General features: G+C 46.5%; 1 protein-coding gene across 1 annotated transcript in view; it reads left to right on the top strand.

Annotated features, from left to right (window-relative positions):
- The window catches only part of SLC13A3 (solute carrier family 13 member 3), a 28,393-nt gene extending 7,984 nt beyond the window's left edge, over window positions 1-20,409 (top strand). The window contains exons 2-13 of the mRNA XM_056354716.1: window positions 2,766-3,031; window positions 3,407-3,570; window positions 8,336-8,402; window positions 9,142-9,327; window positions 10,273-10,398; window positions 12,763-12,858; window positions 14,660-14,764; window positions 15,761-15,858; window positions 17,061-17,173; window positions 17,539-17,700; window positions 18,038-18,175; window positions 18,775-20,409. Of these exons, the coding sequence (XP_056210691.1) occupies window positions 2,766-3,031; window positions 3,407-3,570; window positions 8,336-8,402; window positions 9,142-9,327; window positions 10,273-10,398; window positions 12,763-12,858; window positions 14,660-14,764; window positions 15,761-15,858; window positions 17,061-17,173; window positions 17,539-17,700; window positions 18,038-18,175; window positions 18,775-18,960 (1,707 nt within the window). The 3' untranslated portion in view covers window positions 18,961-20,409. The remainder of the gene's footprint in view (window positions 1-2,765; window positions 3,032-3,406; window positions 3,571-8,335; window positions 8,403-9,141; window positions 9,328-10,272; window positions 10,399-12,762; window positions 12,859-14,659; window positions 14,765-15,760; window positions 15,859-17,060; window positions 17,174-17,538; window positions 17,701-18,037; window positions 18,176-18,774) is intronic.
- The last annotated feature ends 604 nt before the right edge of the window (window positions 20,410-21,013 follow it).

The raw sequence follows: 21,013 nt of genomic DNA, 5'->3' as shown, positions 1-21,013 counted from the left end.
GATGGTGCCTGGAGCATCCCTGGGCAGCTGAGGCCACCTCCCCATAAGACCATTCTTCTGACACTTGTTAGCAGTTATTGTTTGCATACTCGGCAAACTCGCTGGGCACTGCAATTAACACTTGCAAGGTATCTCAAAACCAAGAACCTTTAAATTTTATATAGAGTTTGGTTCAATGTTATTAATGGTTTTAAATTTTTTTATTCTGGGGAGTGCTTGCTCCAAATCTAAGTTATTCTGAAGTGGTCTTGTTCGTTTTTTGTTCAACAAGGGTCTGATCTTAAGTAAAACTTGTGCAATTTGCCCTCTTCTGTGGTAGAATAAATTGGATAAACAATACTACAGCTTACTTTTTCAAGTGGTTTGTTGTTGATCCACATAGGTTTCAAAATTTCAGGAAAACCTTCTGTATAAGCAGTTTTCTGCCCTGTTTTGGTTTTACCCCATGGCTTTTGATCTTGCGCTAAGATTAGTGATTGGAGTCATGCTGTGTTTCATTGCAATGTTTTCCAGAACATTTTCTGTGCAACAGAGAATAAATAACCCTTACTTAAAATTAGTTTTCTAAATGGTACTTATCTGTTTCATCAAGTCAATTAAAGCCTTCACTGATATGCTCTTATATCAAGGCGTTGTTAAATATTTTAAGTTGCTTCACCCCTGTAATAGGCAGTGTCTTTATTTTGAAGTTGACTTTTGTGCCACTTCCCTTGCAGAAAGCGGGAGAATATTGTGCCAACGGGAGTAAAAAATTATTTATACGGCCTTTAGAGATCAAATGGAAAAGGGCTTAATGAGACCAAGGCTATTTCTTTGGTGTATGAAAAGAACCAGAATAAAGAGCAATTATCAGTTGCCATGGGAGTGAAATCACTAATCTAGTGTGCAAACATTTTAAACTGTGATTCTTTATTTTTGCAAAAATTCGCACTGCCAGGTTTGTTGCTCTGGTCCTGCCGGTTTGGAGGGAGCGAGGCCATGGGGAGCTCATGGGAGCTGCCAGGTGCCCCGGCTGCGCTGGGAACGTAAAGGTTTTACTTCACACTATCTCGTGTGTCATTTTACTGGGATATAAAATTAGGACTGAAAGTGGTCTTTAAATCCAGGTCTTGGAAGCTTCATGTGAAGTGTGGGCTCTGTTGTGATTAATGTATTAAAAAAAAAATAAATCAAAGCAAATTGCTCTGTTCTGTGTTTCCACCTGCACTGGAACCTTACTAGTGGAACTGCTGGTGAAATGCAAAGACTGAGCGCTAAAAGCAAATCAGAAATTCTGTCATTCTTGCCACTTCTCAAACACTCGCTACAGGTGTATTGAACAATAAATCAGCATTGGTTTCAATTCACTCGGCTTTATGCACCCAGCTGGGTGTCAGGGTAGATTGTGTTCTTTGGCGTTCTCAGTAACGGTGGTTGTGTTTTATTCCCCGTTTGTGACTGGGCTGGCATCTGCTTCAGGAGCTTGGGGACAGCCACATCCAGCTAAGACCTGGAGGGAATCTTTTGCAGGTGGCCAGGCAAGTCATAGCTCTGCTGTACCTGCTCTGGCGCCTTGCCGCTCCCTCTCACGCTGCAGCTGAGACCACGTTACCCCCAAAACACAGCCCCTCGCTGCTTCCCACCCAGCCGCAGCCGGGAGCGGAGCCGTCATCCCCCTCGCAAAAAGCCTCGCGAGCCCCAGCCCCGGGCGCAGCGGAGGGAGGTCCAAGCAGAGGGACAGAGGTGCCTTTGAGTAACAATTCAACCTGTTCAACAAGCTGGAAAAGAGTGGTAAAATAAATAGCTCTGTGGCTTCCAAATGACTCTCAGCTGTTATTTATAGCGCTGTGGGCACTCTGCCCCACGGTTGCTGACAATATCCTCGTTCAGCCTTGCCGTGACCGAGCCCAGCTCTGCACTGGGCTCCCCCCTGCCCTTCCCCCCCTGCAGGGCTCTCCCCTCCTGGGCTTGGAGCTGTTCTCCTGACTTCTTCCCATCGCTTGTTGTTTCGATGTGGCTGTCACGACAGATGCTCTAGTTTGTGCCTCCTGGGTGGATGAATGAATCACGCAGTGGCGCGGGGGTGCTGGGTTCTTGCCAGCCTTGGCCAAGGCTGGGGTGATGCTGGACATGGGCGAGCTCCCTGCCCTCAGGAAGCGGCGTGCCACCAGGGTGCTTGATTTACTGATTTCCGTAAGGACTGGGATGGGTTGCCATGGAACGGTTTCTCACAGATCTCTTGGGAGACTCTGATCCAAGAAAAGAAACCTTTGTGTGCCTCCTGTTGCAAATGGGGGCACTCGATGCATCCACCTCTCAAAGCTGTTTCTCTGTAGCCACGCAAAGCACAGGCTGTTGGAGAAGAAAGTTGGAAGTTGGAGAGGAAGCATGAATGTGAAGTGTAGCAGGGTTGGATATTGGGACACCTGAGGATGTTAGCAGCAGTGCCTGCTGAGGATTGGCACCCTAATTCAACATTTTGGGACAGTTTCTACTCTCCAGGACTTCCTTGGCTGATGCCCCAGCACACTGCCACCCTGCAGCACGTAGGAGGCTTAGGCAATTGAGGAGAAGTTGGGTTTTGCTGTGGTCTGAGGAGATCAGTGTAAGTCCTGAACCCCTACACATTGTAGCAGGGAAGATGTTGCATTTGATGGAAATGCTTTGGGAGAAATACTCTGTCCTTGAAGGAGTAACTGGTGCATTTTGCTTGCTAAATGTCTGTAGGTGAAAAGATATCTGTGTAATGCCACATGTCTTATTTTTCCTCTCTCCTCCGTTTGCAGGAAGGAAGATGTCTCTATGTGATCCTGCTGATGGCCCTGTATTGGTGCACAGAAGCACTGCCCTTGGCCGTGACTGCTCTGCTGCCCATCGTCCTCTTCCCCTTCTTGGGGATCCTCCCATCTAACAAAGTTTGCCCGCAGTATTTTTTAGACACAAATTTCCTCTTCCTCAGTGGTTTAATCATGGCCTCGGCCATTGAGGAGTGGAATTTACACCGCAGGATCGCACTCCGGGTGCTGATGTTGGTGGGAGTCCAGCCAGCCAGGTGACTATGGGGGCAGGGGGATCTCCATGGGGACGTGAGCTACAGGCGCTTGGGAAGCAGCTCCGCTGTGGTGGGTCGTGATGTGAGCAGCTCCCATAGGAGGGGGCTGCCCACACCCCCTGTTCTCCAGCTTATTAAGTTTATCCAGCTGTTTGCCTTTGCTCAGAGGCCAGTGGAGCACGAGGAGAATCATTTGGTTCAGCCCCATATTTGTGCTCAATCCAGTTATGAGATAGTCACAGAAGTCCTTTTTGATGTTGGTTTTGTTATCCCTGCACATGAGCTTTCCTTCCTATAGCTGTAATATATCAGAGGACTTGCTGAACTGAAGACATTCAGCTTTTCCTTTTTTTTTTTTTTTTTTTTCTCTTCCAGACTAATTTTAGGGATGATGTTGACAACTTCTTTCCTGTCCATGTGGTTAAGTAATACTGCCTCCACTGCTATGATGCTTCCAATTGCAAATGCAATTTTAAAAAGCCTCTTTGGGGAGAAAGACACATCTAAGGATATGAACAGGGAAAATGAAGAAAACCAAGGTAATTGAGACAGGGCAGTAGTATAAGCCGGCTGAGGTCTGTGCTGCTGCTGTCAAATATGCCCCGTTTATATTGACTTCACTGGCACAAGTACCAGTGTTTTTTTTTAGCTGCAGCTTGATCTCAGTGCTGGTCCTATTTTAATGCACTAAATTACTGTGGTGGAAGAGTACTGGCATAAAACTCCCTTTTATCTTGCCCCTTCTTTATGTCATGCAGGGGGTAACGCTTATGAGTTGTCTGGAAAACCCAAGAAGTGGTGATGCCCAGCCAACCTGCTCTGTAAACCTCCTGCTGGCACAAGTTACACTCCAGCTCTGTGGGCACGGTGGTGATGGGATTCACAGGGATGCCTCACTGCGGGGGTAGCCGGGGAGGACTGTAGATAGTGACACTTGGACAGATGAGTGCTACATGATGGTGCATTGCTGCAGGGGCAGGCAAGGGACTGTCCGGGCGGCAAGAGTAGGGTACGGGTGAGGACAATGTCCCCTCCATTGCCATGTGCTCATGGGCAGGTGGGTTATCCTCTCATTTCCCTGTTTGTTCATCCATGAAACTGGAGCCTGAGCTGGAGGAGAAAGAGAAGATGAAAGGCTGGCAGGTTAAATACCCATTTAGAAAGCGCTCTGTGATTTTTCCAGCTTGATAATACTGCTTGGTGGTGGTCCTCAGCGTGTTGTGGACAGGCTGGATCAGGGGTATGCAGTCAGATTAAGCTCTTCCTCCAGCTCTGTCTTTGCAAGTCATTTACCAATAGCTTGGGCTTCTGGCAGACAGTGGTGAGAAACAGCAAACCAGAAATGAACTCGTGAAGTTCCCTTTGCAGCTGTTACTGATGGCTGGAGCAGTAGTCTTGGCTTCTCTTCCTTGCACTAATTAATAATTCTTCTGCCCCTGTGACTTAAAAGCAATGGCCTTTTGGTTCCCACTGAGTTCTAAGACAGAAAAATGAGTCCTCAGAAGTAGACTCAAACATTTGCATACTCTAATAAAGATAAAATTAATAATTCATCATTAATGTCTACCAATCATGTTTGCACACCAGGTTGCTTTATCACATTTGCTTCATGAGTTTTTGACTGTTCACATCTATTAAAATCAACCCCACTGACCTTCTTGCTATAATTTCTTATTCTGTAGAAGCACTGTGTTTTCGTCAGTCTGCTTTTAACCTCCTTGATCCCACCCTCTGAAATGATTTGACTCTGTAGTTGTGACCGTAAATACAGTAGAGTTTGGGAACGTGTAAAATCAAGACCCCTCTTGTCCTAGACAGTGGCAGGCACAAAATTAACGTCCCTGGCCCACAGTGCTTACAGTGGTGAGAGAAACCAGCAAAGGCAAAGGGAGAGGCATGCAAGCAGAAGAATGAATAAAGTGATGCTTTGCAAATATCATGTGATTGTGTGATGATGTATTTTTCTCTTGAGGTAGAAACTTAGAGAAGTAATAAAAAGTGAAGGAGGAGTAATCTGAAAAGTGTACAACATCAAAATGCAGGTCTTCTTGTAGGCTTGTTATGTGAACTTTAGTGCCCCAAGGTAGACTCGTCCTTTTCTGTAATCTTTCTGAACGGATGAGAAAAGCAGAGTTCCTCGAAGGAAGCCCTACACCTGAAGTCAGTCAAAAGTGACGAATCTGATGTTCCACCTAGGAGCGGAGATGTGCAGGTGAGCGTTCCGCAGGGTTTCCTGCCTGGCAGGTGGCCGCTGCAGTCAGGGCTGCTCGCACATCTCCAGCAGGGCTGGCTGGATGTAAGGAATGTGCCTTTGAGGAAAAGGTATACTTATTTCATAATTTAATTTTATAATCTAATTCAATTGTAATCTGTGTTCCAAAAAACAGATGTGTTTGTGAAGGGGCCTGTATGTGGAAGCAAGCTTTTGCAATGACATATGATAAAATCAGTTTGCAAATCTGCTTGGACATGCTTTATTAACACCGTAGTGGTGTCAAGGAGGCCAAAAAAATACTTGCATGGAAAAAATATATAAAAAAATAAAAGAATATGTAGAATGTAAAAGCATTGGATTTTTCTGAAGAAATCTCTGCAAGTATTAAACCAGCTTTGTGAAGGGTTTTGCTTACACATACAGGGCCAGAATTAAAGTGATGTCACTGAGTTGGTAGCACTTTTTTGCTGATGGGAGAACCTCAAGGTTGCATTCACTTATGTCCATCCTCAGCCATGTTACAAATCAGTAAATACTTGCATGGTTGTGTTGTTGTTGACAGTTAAAATTGGGTGCAGCATTTTGTTCATTTTGTCACCGTTGGATACTGATGCAAGAGCGCTCCGAAGTGAGCTTTGGTGGCTGAAGTCCCAGCTGGTTCTGGTTGATTGAAGCAGGGCTATCAACTGCACACCAACAGACTTTTTTTCAGCTTCCAGAATTTTCATTTTGGAGGTGGGTTATAGATTCCCTACAATTCAGTCTGACGACGAGATGGAAGCTGCTGTGCTAGTGAGTCTGACCATCTTTCCTGCTCTCTGCCCACTAACCCATCATCGGCAATATTTCATTTCTCTGAGCAGCTTAAATATCTCCAGGTAAAAATCACAAGGAAATATCTCCATCCTTTATTTCCTGCGTAGAGAGTATCTTCTGCAAATTCGGGACAAACTGCAGTCAGTACTTGAGGTGTTTTGTTGGGTTGGAGACCTGCAAATGATGTCTCTACAGGGGCGTGTGGGAAATGCTGGCTGTGGACACTGCTGGCTGCCTGGCCCCAGCGCTGCTGCCTGCGCTCCCTGGGGGGTGGGAGTATTCCTTCTCAGGCCTTTTCAACCTGTTGGAAACAATAAACGTGTTGTTCAAGCCGAACTTACCTAGGACAAGCCTTTCTGCCTCTAAGGTGTATGAGGTATTTGGGTGAAGTGGCCACTGACTCCTGCTTGCGCTGCTCCGTGAGAGGTGCGTACAGCCAGGTCCTACCTCGGGGGTCTTTGGCCTCTTCTGATTTACGCGCCTGTAACAATTTTCAACTCCTCCTTACGAGTTTCATAGGAAAAGTTTGTTCCGCAGTAGCTGTGGCTTTCCTTTGCATGGCTGCCTTTTGCAAACCTTCCGTGAGAGGTAACTTGCGGATGGCCCTGGCAAAATGGGGTGGGAGTTTGGGCTTAATGTTTTTCCATTTTTTTTCTCTGCTAAGAGGTAGAACGGAATATGTGTCTTTGCAGAGCCAGCGCTAGGCTGGAATGGGGTGGCAGTGGTAAGAGGCTTGGGCTAAATGTGTCAGGGGATCAACAGTCAAACCACGGGTTAATGTTCGTCCTTCTAATTACATCCCTCCATCACTGCACTGTTGGGATGAAAGCTCAGCATGTGTGAGTCCAAGCCAGTTAACTCCAATTCCGTAAATTAGCAATGTGTAAAACATGACATGGCAAAAATCTTTGGTTCACTGCGCTGGAACGAGCTCGGTGTCTTTGGCACACGTGTGAGTGGGTGCAGAGACTTTGCCCACTGACTGCCCTCCTCCGTGCGCTTGCTTTTGGGCTCTAGGGCATGTACAGGTAGAAGAGGCTGGTGTTTCAGTCTGAGGATGGGTGTGAGGAGATCTGGGGACCACTGGGGTGGCAGTACCAGGAGTTGGGCTCAGCTTGCCCTGGCCTGCAGAGCCCAGGGAGGTGACAAGGGACAGGGCTCTGGACCCCGAAACATGCAAAGAGCCCAAGGCAAGGCAGCAGGGCCAGTGGTGATGGGGAAGGGCCACCTGGGCTGAAGGTGGATAAAACTCTCAAGTGCTCCGGTCCTGGGGAAGAACATGGAAAATGGGTGTTAATGGCACACCTCTACGCCCAACCTCAGGAGGTTAAGCTGTGAGCCAGGACTGCAAATGCCACAAGCTTTAGTGTGAGATCTCGTAAAAAAAGAGTGGTTGTATTGCGTTTCTGTCTTTCGTTTTCTGAATCCTCCCATGTGTATGTGTGCGGTAGAGTGGCGTGCACCTCCTGGTTTACTGCCAAAGAGAACCTTGGTCCTTCTGGTCAAAATATACCCTTTCCTCAAGTGCTCCTGAGTCCTGCTGGTGTTCCCTGTGGCTAAGGACAGTGAGGCAGAGCCCACATGAAATGTGCAGGGGGGTCCCTGGGAGCTGAGTATGCAGCAGGATCCCCCCGGGGTGGCCCTAAACTTGTGTTGAGGACCGGTAGCTCAGCCTGCTGGTCCCATCATTTATGGAGGGGATGTTGGGCTGGAACAAAGCCTAATTTCCAAATGAGTCTCACTCTTGTTTTTAAAGAGGGAATTACAGCTTTCTGGTGACGTTGCACTAGGTGTCTGCAGGGGGTAAAATTCTCATCCCTTGGGAGCAGAGCTGCGCAGCAGGGAGTGCTCCTGCTGTACCTCGGGGAATGTGCCTTATGGGTACATCATGCCCAAGTTTTTCTTCCTAAGAATGAGCTATGGTTCACCCTTCCCACGAACACCCCACCCCAAACCCCTTGGCTTGATAAGAGACACCCTGGAACTCCTGGTCACGTTAGAAGACCCCAGAGCCCAGCCAGTGGCAGAAGTAGTAAAAGGACGGTGTGAGTGCCTCTGGGTGTTGAAGGAGAAGCCGCGGCGGTGGCAGGGGGAGATGGGCTTGCCCACGCCCTCTGGGTGCTCCTGACCCTGTCCCCTGGCCTGAGCTCGCCCTTTGTTCGCACAGCCCCTCCTCTGTCAATGGCAGTTGTTTCCTCCGTTCCTCTGTTTGGTTCAAGGAGAATTTTCTAGATGCTTTGAACTGTTTTAAAGTCCTCATCTTTCTTTTTCAGCATCTTTACAGCAGAATAAACTTTACACTGTACCAACTGAGATGCAGTTTCTGGCAAGTACTGAGGAGTAAGTTAACTATAAAGTTTGTATTAGAGAGTTGAGAGAGAGAATTATCCCCTGAGCTAGAGCAAGTTTTAGGAATTTGAAATTCAATCATTGAAATGTTTTGATTGTACCAAACATCCCAATCACTAGCAGCCTGATGATAGAAACCCTCTTCTGTGTGTCCAGCATCCCTCTGCATGTCCAAATCATTGCAGAGATTTTCCAGCCACTCTGAAATGGTAGCCAGAGGTGTCTCCTGCGGGGGAATTGTGCCTTGGTTTTCTCAGGAACATCAAATGTGTGAAGCTGGTGATGTAAAACCCACCAGGATTTACACACTGGTGTGATGGTCCTGCTTTGATAACAACGATGGGAAGGAAGCATTTTTTCAGGATCAGGTGTTTCTTTCTTCTCGGTGCTATCAATTTATTTTTTTTTATTTGTTTATTTTTTCCTTTTAGCAGTCCTGTGGACTTTATGCTAAGTGTTACAAGTTGCTGAGGGGCTGGGCAAGGCATGTGCACCCTCAGCTCCTGCGGATGGGTGCTGAGGGTGCTCTGCCCTCTGCACGGCTGCCAGTCCTGCATGGCAGTTCACTGAGCAGACCCTTCTGCTGCCCTGAGCTGCTAATGTGTCCTTGAGGACAGTATTAGCTTGGATTTCTAAAAACTGGGAATTTTCCTTCTGTCAAGACTCTGAAGTGGTTGCACTGTATTTAAACCAGGGCTTTCACCGGATTCTCTTTTGGACTATTTTAAAGCAAAGATCTGACGGAGGAGAAGGAGGTTGCCAGCGATGTTCTCTCAGATTTAAAGAAGGAGGAGGAATACAAAACAAATATATGGAAAGGTTTCCTCATCTCAATCCCATACGCGGCCAGCATCGGAGGAACAGCAACGCTGACGGGAACTGCACCAAACCTCATCCTCCTGGGACAGCTGAAGAGGTATGGGAGGCTGCCCTGGAGAGCCTTGTAAATCCTGGAAAAGAGAGACGTGTTCCCCATCCCTGCAGGAAATTCCCTTCTGTGCCAAGAGCTGGTTTGGGAAATTCATGCACTTCCAGAATATTTTGGGAAACTTTGTGAGCAGAGGAAAGCAGAGAGTGGTTGCATCAGCTTAGGAGGTTTGCAGCATACCCAGGCAGGCTGTCAGTGAAATGGGTGCACATGTGCTTCACCTCACTGACGCTCTTAATCCCATTGACTTTAATGGGACTTGACTACATGCTTGCAATTAATCTCATAACAGTTTTGATGAAACACGCCATGTAGCGTTCTGTGACCCGTTGTATCTACTGCTGTAGAAAGAAAGAAATAGAAAAGAAAGAATACTAGAAGAAAAACAGTAGAAAGAAAAAGAAGGAAACCATTACTTCTGGCCTGTTTTCTTAGTTATAAAAGATGCCTCCTACGTGCGTAGGAACAGAGATTTGTGTCATCCTGAGTGCCCATAGGTATTTCTTAACATTGCTAGCCTCTACAAGTGGTATGTGCAGTCTCCCCTAGCCATGTACAGCATCTCGCTGAGGTTCATGTTCAGACTGTCCAGCAGTTATTGTAGCATGGTTTAATCCTGGGTGCTCAGGGGCATCATTGTACGCAAGCATTGGTGCTCTGGAGGGGGGGGGGGTCAGATCTCCCCTTGCAGGCTTGCAGAGCTGGGATGGGTGAGCTGTGGGTGGCAGGGTGGCCTGGATGGGTTGTTCCAGCACAACACTCCCCAGATCTCCTAGAGCCCAGATAACTGCTGGTGCACACAGAAGAACAGTTTTAAAATGCACGCTGGCACTTGTGGGATGTTTTGCTGCCGATTTCAGATGTTTGTTTACCCGTAAATTGGAAGGGTTGTTTTCCCTTCTTGGATTAACTTGATTTTTCCCATTTGCTTAGTTATTTTCCAGAATGTGATGTGGTGAACTTTGGTTCTTGGTTTATGTTTGCATTTCCTTTAATGCTGATTTTTCTTCTCCTGGGATGGCTATGGATCTCCATCCTATATGGAGGAATTAACCTGAGGTACGTTTATATTCCCTACACATATATGTAGTCTGGTTATACCAGCACTGTGAAATGCATGTTCATCACGATTCTCATACTAAATCTACTGATATCATCCAGTATCACCCAGTCATGTCCTGGATAGTGGGGGGTTTCCTAACTAACTTCAGGATGCTCATGCTGTTATCAGTCATCTATTTTAAAGACGCTGATATGCAACAGCAATTGTTTAAAGATATCTCATGGTTACATATACTTTATCTAACTTAAATACATATGTGTACAGAGTATGTATTATATATTCATTCAGTTAAATGTACAGTTCTTAAAGGTTGTTTTACTGCCTGACCTGGTCCTGTGGAGGTCAGTGGCAGATTTTCATTGACAGAAGGGAAAGCAGGATCAAACTTTGAAGACCAGCATGAAATCTTGGTTCTCCTGGAATTAGTAGCAAAAATCTCCTAGAACATGAAAGAGCCAGGATTTGTTCAAGGGGCAGAAACTCGGGTTTGGAACGGATTACTTCACAACAGGTCTTAATTTTACAACAATGTGTTAATCTGTAACTGAGAATAACATGTTTTTCCGGTAAATCTTTGCTGGATACATGCAACCCCTAGCGTACACTACTTAAAATGATTGCAGCATTGCCATGCTCATTCATTTGGATCCCTTTTCCCCCTACACACTCTCACATGATAGTAACAGGCTCACAGGCTTGGTTCCTCTGGGGACCGTACAGAACTTCCAATATTTAGAGAAGTCTTTAATTGCTATTTTGAGTTTAAAATGCAAATACAGAGGGGGTGGGGGAAGAAAGCAGGTGTCCAAATATTTACATTGTCCCAGAGACAGGAAAAAAATCAATGGGAAAATTTCAATCCAGAAAATGCCAAAAGCTGGTCCTTAAATTGCTTGTGGAGCTTCACGGGAGGCTCGGCGTGCTGCTGTGGGCTGCTCTGCCGGCACACAGCCACTTAGACCTGTGCTGCTCTGCGCTTGTGTGATGCAGAACCTGAATCCCCACATCCTACGGAGAGGTGTCCTGCTGCCATGGCCCTGGACAACCAGGTGATGGAAGAGGTAGCTGTGCTGGCCAAAGCCCCTGGCAAAATGAGAAATTGTTCTTGTGCTTGGGGAACGTGATGCTTTTTGTTTTGTTTGGCTCATCTCTGTCAGCACAAAGCCTGGCTTTATTGGGATAGCTGGGCCAGCGCAGATACCAGTATTCCCCAGTGGCAAGGTGCCTTGGAAGAGACATTGCAAAGCTGCACAAGTACAGCCGAGGTTCTGCAGGAGTCTGTTGGACTGCTTTGGCTGTAACGGCTTGGGGACAGTGGCTGGACTTTCGATGTGGGCAAGTCCTTGGTGTCTGCAGCACAGTACAGGCGGATGGACATCGCTCCAAGAGTAGGTCGGCTTTGCCTGAATCCAGAAGGCATGAAAAGCCTTAGGGATGGGCTGGCTGAGCTGAGGCTGCTGTTAATGACACCCTGCAAAACCCAAGAAATTGAAGGACCAGGTATAGCTGGTTGGGGTTCAGGAACTTCTGAGCGATCAACTCTTCATCTGTATAGAAGATCCAGTCGCAATATCCCTTGGAAACAGTGAATGAATTAGGGAAACGCCAGCACCGTGGGGCAGGATGGATGTGCCTGATGCAGAGCTGGGTTTGTGGGTTTAATCAGGGTCACAGGCACGGTTAGAAACTGGGTTCAGCGTCATGGGTTGTGACGGGAGATGCAGTGCAAGATATGAATATATCATTTGTATGCACATACTACAAAGGAGCAAACTGTGTGTGCAGTCAGCACAGCCGCTGGGCTAAGAGGCTTAGCCAGGAGCACATTAACATTCCCGGCCAGTTAGAAATTCCTCACATTTTTGTTGATCCTCAGCAGCATCATGGGATCACCCAGGAAATTGCAAGTGACTCAAGAAATGAAGGGACAGATTAATTTTCTGTGTCACCCTCTTCCCAGTTGTTCTGTCCAAGTAGGTAACGGCTAGAGATGAGGAAATCCGGCATTGCTGGGACTTTCTTTTGGCAATCAGAGCCCATGCTGGAGGAAACAGTTCAGAATGTAAATGAGAGGAAGCTTCCCAACCTCTGCAGGGTCTCCGTTGTGTGAATGCATAGAGAAAGGATATATAAAATAGGGCCTTATTGCCTCTGTCTGCACCAGAGCCTTTCATCATTAGTCTTCATAATCTGAAGAAAATGCAAACTGAGCTGCCAGAGATGTGCAGTTCTTTGCAAGTTGCAGAGCAGGCACTGGAGCGGTACCCGGAGCCAGGCATATGCTGCAGTAGGAAATGCAGTATCTACTGTGTGTCAGTTCTGTTAGAGGCATGTAAAAATGTAACCATGTTTCTTGGCAGGGGCTGGAGAACAAAAAAGTCAAATATAAGAGTGGATGCAGAAGCCCGAGCCAGAGAAGTCATAAAGGAGGACTATCAGAAACTAGGTCCAACAAAGTGAGTTGTAAAGTCGGGGCTGAAATGAAAAAGAAATCAAGTGGGTTTGGAAATGTCCTGTCTTAAGAGTGGAGGAATGGGGGAAATGGAGTTTTTCAGAAGAAGATGAAGTGCATGTTTCCACTCAGCGTGTTCATAAGCTCTTTAAGTTTGCTTTTTGCACGCTCCAGCCTCTTCACCTTCACTAACATGAATAGTTGCCAACAGCAGCTTGTGCTCAAATCTTCCCAACAACAAAGTTCATATTTGTGTGGATTCATGCTGGGTTGTTTAATTACTGTTTGTAATTTTTTCTGCTCCATGGACAAAACCAATCCTGCGTGTGTTACGTACTAACCAACACAGGCTGAATTCTGAAGGTTTGTGCATACCTGTTCTGCAAAGTAGGAAGCATTTACTGGAAAGACTGATGAACCATATGATAATGTATCACATGGATTGTGGATATGCTGTAAGGAATCTTAATAGCTGCTAAAGAAAGTATATGGAAAGCAGTCAGAGCCATGTCATGGAATACATTATTTTTTTCTGAATAACTCCTTCAGCTCTATTAGGTGAAGACAGGACAAGGGACTTTTAGCTTCTTATTGTAGTTTCTCAAAGGTCTTGTCTTCTGGAAAAAGCTTGGTGCAGATTGCAATGGTGGGGATCATATTTTGGAGAAAGGAACCAGCAGAAAGAATCGTGAGTTTTAGACTTAAGAGGAATTCCAAAAAAGAAGGAAACAGGAAAAGCTGATTATCTCTAGGAATCAAACCCTAGGTATGTCCAACCAGCCACCGATATTCTGGGCAGCCAGGGCTAGTGAATGTTTTTGAAACTGTAGGTCTAACCTTAAATGGTCTGTGTTTCTCCATGTGTAAACCAATATTTTCATACTCACAGCAATGCTGTGACGATTCAGCGATGTTTGTGTCATGCTATCGACATTGTAATTATTGCTGTTATGTGGAAAATGGAGTGGTTCTTCAAAGGCAATTGTCTGTGCCTGTGCTGTAAATGAAAGAAATTGGTTTATTTGTTCCATTCGGTACATTATCGAGCAGCCTGCGAAATGTCTCTGAAAGAATCAAAGTCCCACTTTGAGGTCTAGGAGTGAGAAAGTCCATTAAGCTGAGCTCTATCAATTTGATTAGCAACCCCATAACTTAAAATCAGTGCAAGTGGCTTTTCCCCAATGGTTTAAATGCCCTTCCTTGTGCTCGGAGAGATTTTAAACAGTGTTTTGAGCACTGTCTTGGCTAAATCTTGACTCCACTGGATCCTTAGTGAATGACATTGCCATTTACCCTGCTGTTCGTCATGTGTCTAAGGGGTGCTGTTTAGGTTTTGACCTTGAAGAAGCTTGTTCCTGCTGTCTCATACACGATTTGAATCTCAGCCATCCTTTTACATGGCTTGAACTGGAGTGGGAGCATCCCTGGGTGGCCATGCCTGAGGGACATCCCGGAGGGCAGCGGTAAGAGGAATGACCACGAGGAGCTGCTTGGCCCGTGCTCTCTGCCACACACACACACTCTGCACACACAGGGTCAGCCTTGCATATGCCTCTCCTGACATCTAGGCATTCCTGATGCCTGTCTTGCCTCTCCCTAATGTCTTCCAATAAGAGATAATTGCTGGCAAATACCAATATTTGCAAATAGATTTACAATCTATTCTGATGTTTCACTGTAGTTATTTTTAGGAAACCAGCCTAACTTCTCACCCAAGCTGCTGCAGCCTGAGCTCAACAGTTGTCCTGGCTTGGATCCACCTGATTAGCACATCAGCATTTTAACTGCATTTATTTTCATTTCAGGTTTGCAGAACAGGCAATTTTCTTCTTCTTCTGCATGTTTGCAATCATGCTTTTCTCCAGGGATCCCAAATTCATTCCAGGTTGGGCAAGCTTGTTTGCACCAGGGTAAGACTTTTTATTTTCATTCCACTGTCACATTTTTCAATAGCATTTCCGAGTCTATGAGATTCCTGGGTTTCTGATTATGTTGCTTAACACTATTGCTCAGGTTTCCTGGGATAAATTAAACCTGCTTCAAGTAGCAGGACCAGCTTTATTATTTCTGCCTCTAGAAGGAGGTACATGATGCCTGGTGGGAGCTTGGCATGTGTCTGTCTGAGGCCATCCCTAAGGTTTTAATGTTGGGCATGCTGTTTAAACGTACATTTAGAGTGAAATTCTGAATTCTTTATGCAATCCACTGATTTCACTGGAGGTCTGGAGACTGAAGAGAGGTGGCAGAAGCTGACCCCAAGTGCTATCCTGCCTGTTTGGCAAGTTTGTCTCTCCTGTGACATTCATACCTTGGGAAGACTAGTGGATATAGCAGTTGGGGAATGCTAAAGCTCAGAGAGGATGTCGTTATTTCTCAACAGAAGAGACCTTCATAATTTTTTTTAAAGTAAAGCCCTAGCTTAATAAATTATTCCTTAATACAACAAAGTAGTTATGGACTTTTTCCTCATCGGTTAACAGCTCCTTACAATCACATGCTTGAGCTCTTTACTGGGTGGAGTTTGCTTTTCACCTTAGACTCTGAGAATTTGGCTAAGAGGTCATATAAATAGGATAGTCTGGGCTCTGCCTTGCTTCCTCCCTGCAGTAACCTGAGGAAACTTGTCCTCACCACCCTTCATGGACTGACCATGACTCTGCAGTCAGAACAGCCAGAGCATCAGTGTGGTGGGGTTTAGATCTTGGTTTTTACATTTCTAGGGCAGCTTTTCTAGGGGGTTCACAGCCCATTGTAGAAATGTAGCTTGACAGGGAATTAAAAAGAAAAGAACTGTGAACAACAAGCATTGTTGAAATGTAATCTTCTTTGGTAAATCCCTGTTCTCATAAACTCCATAATTCTACAGGCTTGTGCTTCTTACAAGTGTTTCTGCTACTTTTGGACAGGTTTATCTCGGATGCGGTTACAGGAATCACCATTGTGATTATACTGTTCTTCTTTCCTTCCCAAAAACCTTCCTTCAGGTGGTGGTTTGACTTGAAAGGTGAGTAGGAGACCCTCGGGCAGGAGCTGTGCCCTTGCTGCGCTCTGGCAGGGCAGGCAGGGAGCGGGAGCCAGGACTGTCCCGGCTTGGACCCACACCATCCCGCAGCCGGAGCAGCGTGGCTTGGAGGTGCAGTGTGATACTGTGGAGGCTTTGTTTCTGAAGGGCCAGGGGAGGTTCAGCCCTCGCTGCCCTGCTGCCCATTGCAGGAATGGCTCAGCTGCTCACATCGCTGCTGGAGATGATGCCGTGGTGGGCTGAAGCGAACTGAAGTCACTGTTGATTTACTGTAGCAGACCTCATGTGAAACAGGGGTTTGGTTGCTGACCCCCAAACAGCTCCTGTCCCTCAGGGGGCAGCATGAACCCCTGAGAGGGCAGAGCTGTGTGAGTTGCTCGTACCAAGAAATAGTTTCTAGAATGATTTAGAATTTAAACCCCTAAAACCCAAACTCTCGAGCAAGCTTTGGTACCAAGAGCTCTTTTGAACTCTTGGGTCTGTCCTCCTGAGTAGCAATTAGTTACAAATTTTAATTCATAAGCCACATGTGGAGATGCAGCTGATGCTGCCCCATCCACGAGTGGCCTGGGTGTCTATGGGAACAAAATACTGACTGCTCTGAGTCATGCACATTTGCCGTGTTGTCCGTGCACAGGAAGATGTTTAATCAGGCCTCCTCTGGATAAAATGTATGTGCCCTCATTCAACAGAAAATTAACAGTCCCATTAGTGCATCCTTCGATATGACAGAGCTCACTTCATCATGTGTTAAGAGATGGCCTTTAGGGGAGATGAGCTCTTGGCTATAAAACTCAACAGCTATTGAACAGCAAGTGTAAAATTAATAACGTCTTCATAATTCCAATGGTAGGACATTTCCTCCTTCCATGGGCTCCCATCTGTTGAAGACAATGCTTATGTCTGTTACAGAGAGAAAATTAACCTGATATTAAACGTTCCCTCAAGAAGGCCTCAAAGAAAATGTTAAGTGCTAGAATTTATTTTCTTTTCCTTTTTTTTAAGATCTGATATTAAGTTAAATGATCTTCTAATTGTCTAGCTTGAGAGACTCCATATGTATGCTTTATCAGCAACTCATGCTTAGTGAGCTTTGGCACTGATGTCAGGCTGATGATATCATACTGTCAGATGATGACTGATGTGCAAGGGGGTGTTTGATGTGAGGGTTTCTTTTTTTCTAGCACCAAACACTGAGACGCAGCCCTTGCTGACTTGGAGGAAAGCCCAAGAGACGGTGCCCTGGAACATCATCCTGCTGCTTGGAGGGGGCTTTGCCATGGCAAAGGGCTGTGAGGTGAGACCTGCCGCAGGTGCCGCCTTGCAGCCAGCCTGCCCGACAGACCTGGGTTTTGTTAGAGTGTCACCTGGGGTTCTCATTTGGCTCTGGGCGATTTGCATCTGCGGCGTCACAACACTCGAAGGACATGTTTCTCAGCTCCAAGTGACAGCAGTGCGCAGCAGGTAGCTAAGGAGGTTAAGAGATCTTGCAACTCCTTTCAAACAGCTTGCTGCTAAATACCCTGGGGATGCTGCACATAGGTGCTGGTGTAGGTCGGGGAAGGACATATATAGTTTCTAGTTCTAGGAGAGGATCAATTCACCTGCAGGGATGCAGGAGCTCCTCTCTCCAGCTTGCTTGCTTGCTCTCCCCTTCTGCAGGAGTCTGGTTTGTCTGTTTGGATAGGAGGCCGTCTGCATCCCTTGGAGGGTGTACCACCGCCTGTGGCTGTCATCCTCATCACGATCGTCATCGCCTTATTCACAGAGTTTGCCAGCAACACAGCCACTATTATCATCTTTCTGCCTGTCCTGGCAGAGCTGGTAAGGTTGTCCCATGGCAAGACCAGTGCTCCTCTGGTCCCTCCTCACCCTGCCCCTTGGATGGGCAGACGCGTGTCGTGCCTGTGCTGTGACCAGCACCGTGCAGTTCTCCTGCCCCTGGGCTCTGACGCTTGGGAGCAACAAAGCAAGTGCCTGTAGCGTAATGTGGACACTGAAGGATAATAATCCCTCAGATGTTGTTGGCGAGATACATGATCATTTCTCACAGGGTGTGGGATAGGGCTCTGCATGGTGCACCAGCTGTTTGCGTCCTTTGATCTATCTGCCTATGACTGAATCCCCAAGATGCATTTTCTCTTCTTTTCTGTTTTTCAAGGCCATTCGTCTGAAAGTAAATCCCCTCTATTTAATGATACCAGGAACTATAGGATGCTCTTATGCGTTCATGCTGCCAGTCTCTACACCTCCTAACTCAATTGCATTTTCTTCTGGACACTTGATGGTCAAAGATATGGTAAGTTCTTTTAGATACAGAAAATGCTGAAAAGAATCAGCCTGAGTGGAGTGTTTAGAAAAGGAGTTTTCCAGATCGTTACTGGTTCAATATATAGTAAAGACAGAAGTCTGATACTGTTCTCAGCAGTGTTTGAAGGCACAGGGGTATGGAAGGAGCCTGTATGAAGTCTCATCTTGTGAAATTTGGAGCTGCCGTGGTTCCAAATGGTGACAAAGATGGTCTTGAATGTGCTCAGCAGCTCCCAGACCCTGCCCCTGTTCCTGCTAGTGTCAGCAGCTCAACTTTCATACGTTTCTGGATGCAGAAAACGTTCCCCAGCTCAGTGTAACAAAGCTTATGAGTATAATTAGGCTCAGTCCCAGTTCCTGCTCACATTCCTGAGGCTAAACAGATGTTAATGTTTTTGATGGATCAAAGCTTGGTAAGCATCTGCAGAATGGCCTTTGTGCCTTAAGAAAGTCTGCTTAAGATGTTGCTAATATTAATGGCAATTAAGTCTTCCGTTTTTGTAATGTTTATATTCAAATAACTTCATGCTTCACATGCTGTGGAAGTCCAGTCTAAACTCAACTGTTGTCTTTGTATTTCTTTTGTAGGCAAGAACTGGGTTGCTCATGAATCTTATGGGAGTTCTACTTCTTAGCTTGGCTATGAACACATGGGCCAAGAGCATCTTCCAGCTGGGGACCTTCCCTGCATGGGCCAACATCCATGCAGAAAATGCCACCTCACTCTTGCCAGCTGTAGAAAATGTCACTTTAAGTGCACTAAATAAAATATGAACAAAGCCACCCCCGGGGAAGGACTCACTCACTTAGGACTTGGGCACTGGAATCATCAGAGTATGTGCAGGAGGAAGGCCATGTGGTTGTTCGCACTGTGTGGGACCCTCTGGTTTAATTTTTTTTTAGAAATACTGGTCAGTGTCACAACATCCATTTGTTATTTTCTCTGAAGATCTTTCCCCACCTTCCACAGGTACCGATCAGACTCTCCCAGAGTCCATCTGCCGTAGGTTGTTGTTAACTGGACAACCCTTTAAGCGCTGAGCATCTTTAGGTGGATGCGTTTTCCCCCGTGAAAGCTAGCGAGCTTTGCTGCTCTAGCTTCTGATACCCTACCTCGTTTTGGGGAGTAGCCCTGGGAACAGGGTGGAAGCAACTGGATTATTTATGTGCAACCCAATATGAGTGAGTGTATCAGAGTCTGGCGTGGGGGGAAGGCGGCGTGGCTGCGTGCCTCTGGCAGGGTGTGAAGGATGTGGTCTCGTTACCATCTCAGGAGTAATTCTGTCATGGAGGCTGAAGACTATTTCTTCATGTTTGTGTGTGAAGGGATGATTCAGGAGATGTGTTGTTAGGACTCAGTGCATTACTCCATGCTTTGGAAACAGGAAGAAAACAGTTTGTTTCCAAACATGTTCAATGTTTTGAAAACCTGGGACAGTAATTGCTGCCTGGTTCTTTGCACTGAGTACACAGCTGGGGGTTTGGGACCAAGTTATTTTCCTAATGTAATTTTGGACATCGGTGGCATTTCACCGTTGGTGAATGTGGCCAGTCTTAGGTTTGTGAGACTGACTCACTCATGAATGACCCACTGAGTCACAGGTCAGTGGACAAGTTGCATTGGAATATTATTGACGTCTCTGAAAAATAGGCTTTGATTCTTACCATCTTTCAAAATCAGATTGCTTGGGTACTTTCAATGAAAGCATTGCGAATTGACTGTGATTTTAATCACCATTTTATTTGATTTTTTTTTTATTTTCTGTAAGAATCTAAAATATTTAATGTAAAAGATCAGTCACTGAAATAGATGGATTGAATGGTAAAGGACCTGATTCTTGGTTTAGGGAAGGTGAGTGACTGGATCCCGTTGCTGGGTCAGATTTCTCTGGCGATGTAAACTGGTGGAGCTGGCAAGGTGGACTGGCCTGGGGTAGGGATCCAGCACATCCCCCTGCTCCTGTGTTGCTGAGAAACCCCAGGGCCAGGTGGGAGGGCTGGCAGGGCGATGCTGCCCAGCCACAGCTGCTGCTTCGAGGGATTACCCAAGGGTCACATGGTAGGTGGGGACTCATGGGGGTTCATCCGAAATTGCCAAAACCCACTGAATGTGGAACTTTGATCAGTAAGGTTCAAAAAATTCCTTAATGTTCAACAAAATCTTTAAGTTCGATGAAATCCTTAATGATTATGGAAAACTACAATAAAGCATGTTTGCTAGCACATCACATCGTCCTGTTTGCTCTGTAGCTTGAGGGGAGAAAAGGCAAAGCCCGAGCCTTCCCCTCCCCTAGCTTCACCCCTGATTTGGGCAGTGGTTCCCCAGGAAGAGCAGGAGGGCAGTGAGGTCTCCCTCCTTGTCTGAACACAATGGAGCCCTACATTGGAGCCGTGTTAGGCAGTGGAGCAATGGAAAAGCTCCTAGCCCAGCATCTCAGGGCTGCTCTGCTGAAGAGATGCAGCCCTGGCAGCTGCCTTTGCTGGGGATAGCCCGTATCACCATCCCACTCCTCCAGGGCAGCTCCATGCTGGCTGTGTGCTGGGTTTGCTCGCTGTTGTTCTGCATCAGCGCTCCTCATCATGCCTTAACAGAGATGGGCTGAATGGGGAAGGGAAAATTGCTCCCTGCAGTTCCCTTTCCCAGCCAGCTGTCCTGCGAACAGCCCAGCATCGCTGTCCCGGGGCCAGGGAACGGGCAGTGCCCTGTGTGGCTGGGTGTCGCGGCAAGGAGCCCTGCTGTCCCGCTGCCCTGCCACGGCTAGAGATGCTGCTGCTGCTGGGGAGCGGGGTCGGTCACTGGAACAGAGCCTCCTCTGTCCCTGCAGCC

This window comes from Falco biarmicus, chromosome 10, assembly GCF_023638135.1.
Source record: "Falco biarmicus isolate bFalBia1 chromosome 10, bFalBia1.pri, whole genome shotgun sequence".
Taxonomy (NCBI): domain Eukaryota; kingdom Metazoa; phylum Chordata; class Aves; order Falconiformes; family Falconidae; genus Falco; species Falco biarmicus.
Note: the sequence above shows the minus strand (reverse complement) of the source record. Positions and strands in the feature narration are given on the sequence as shown.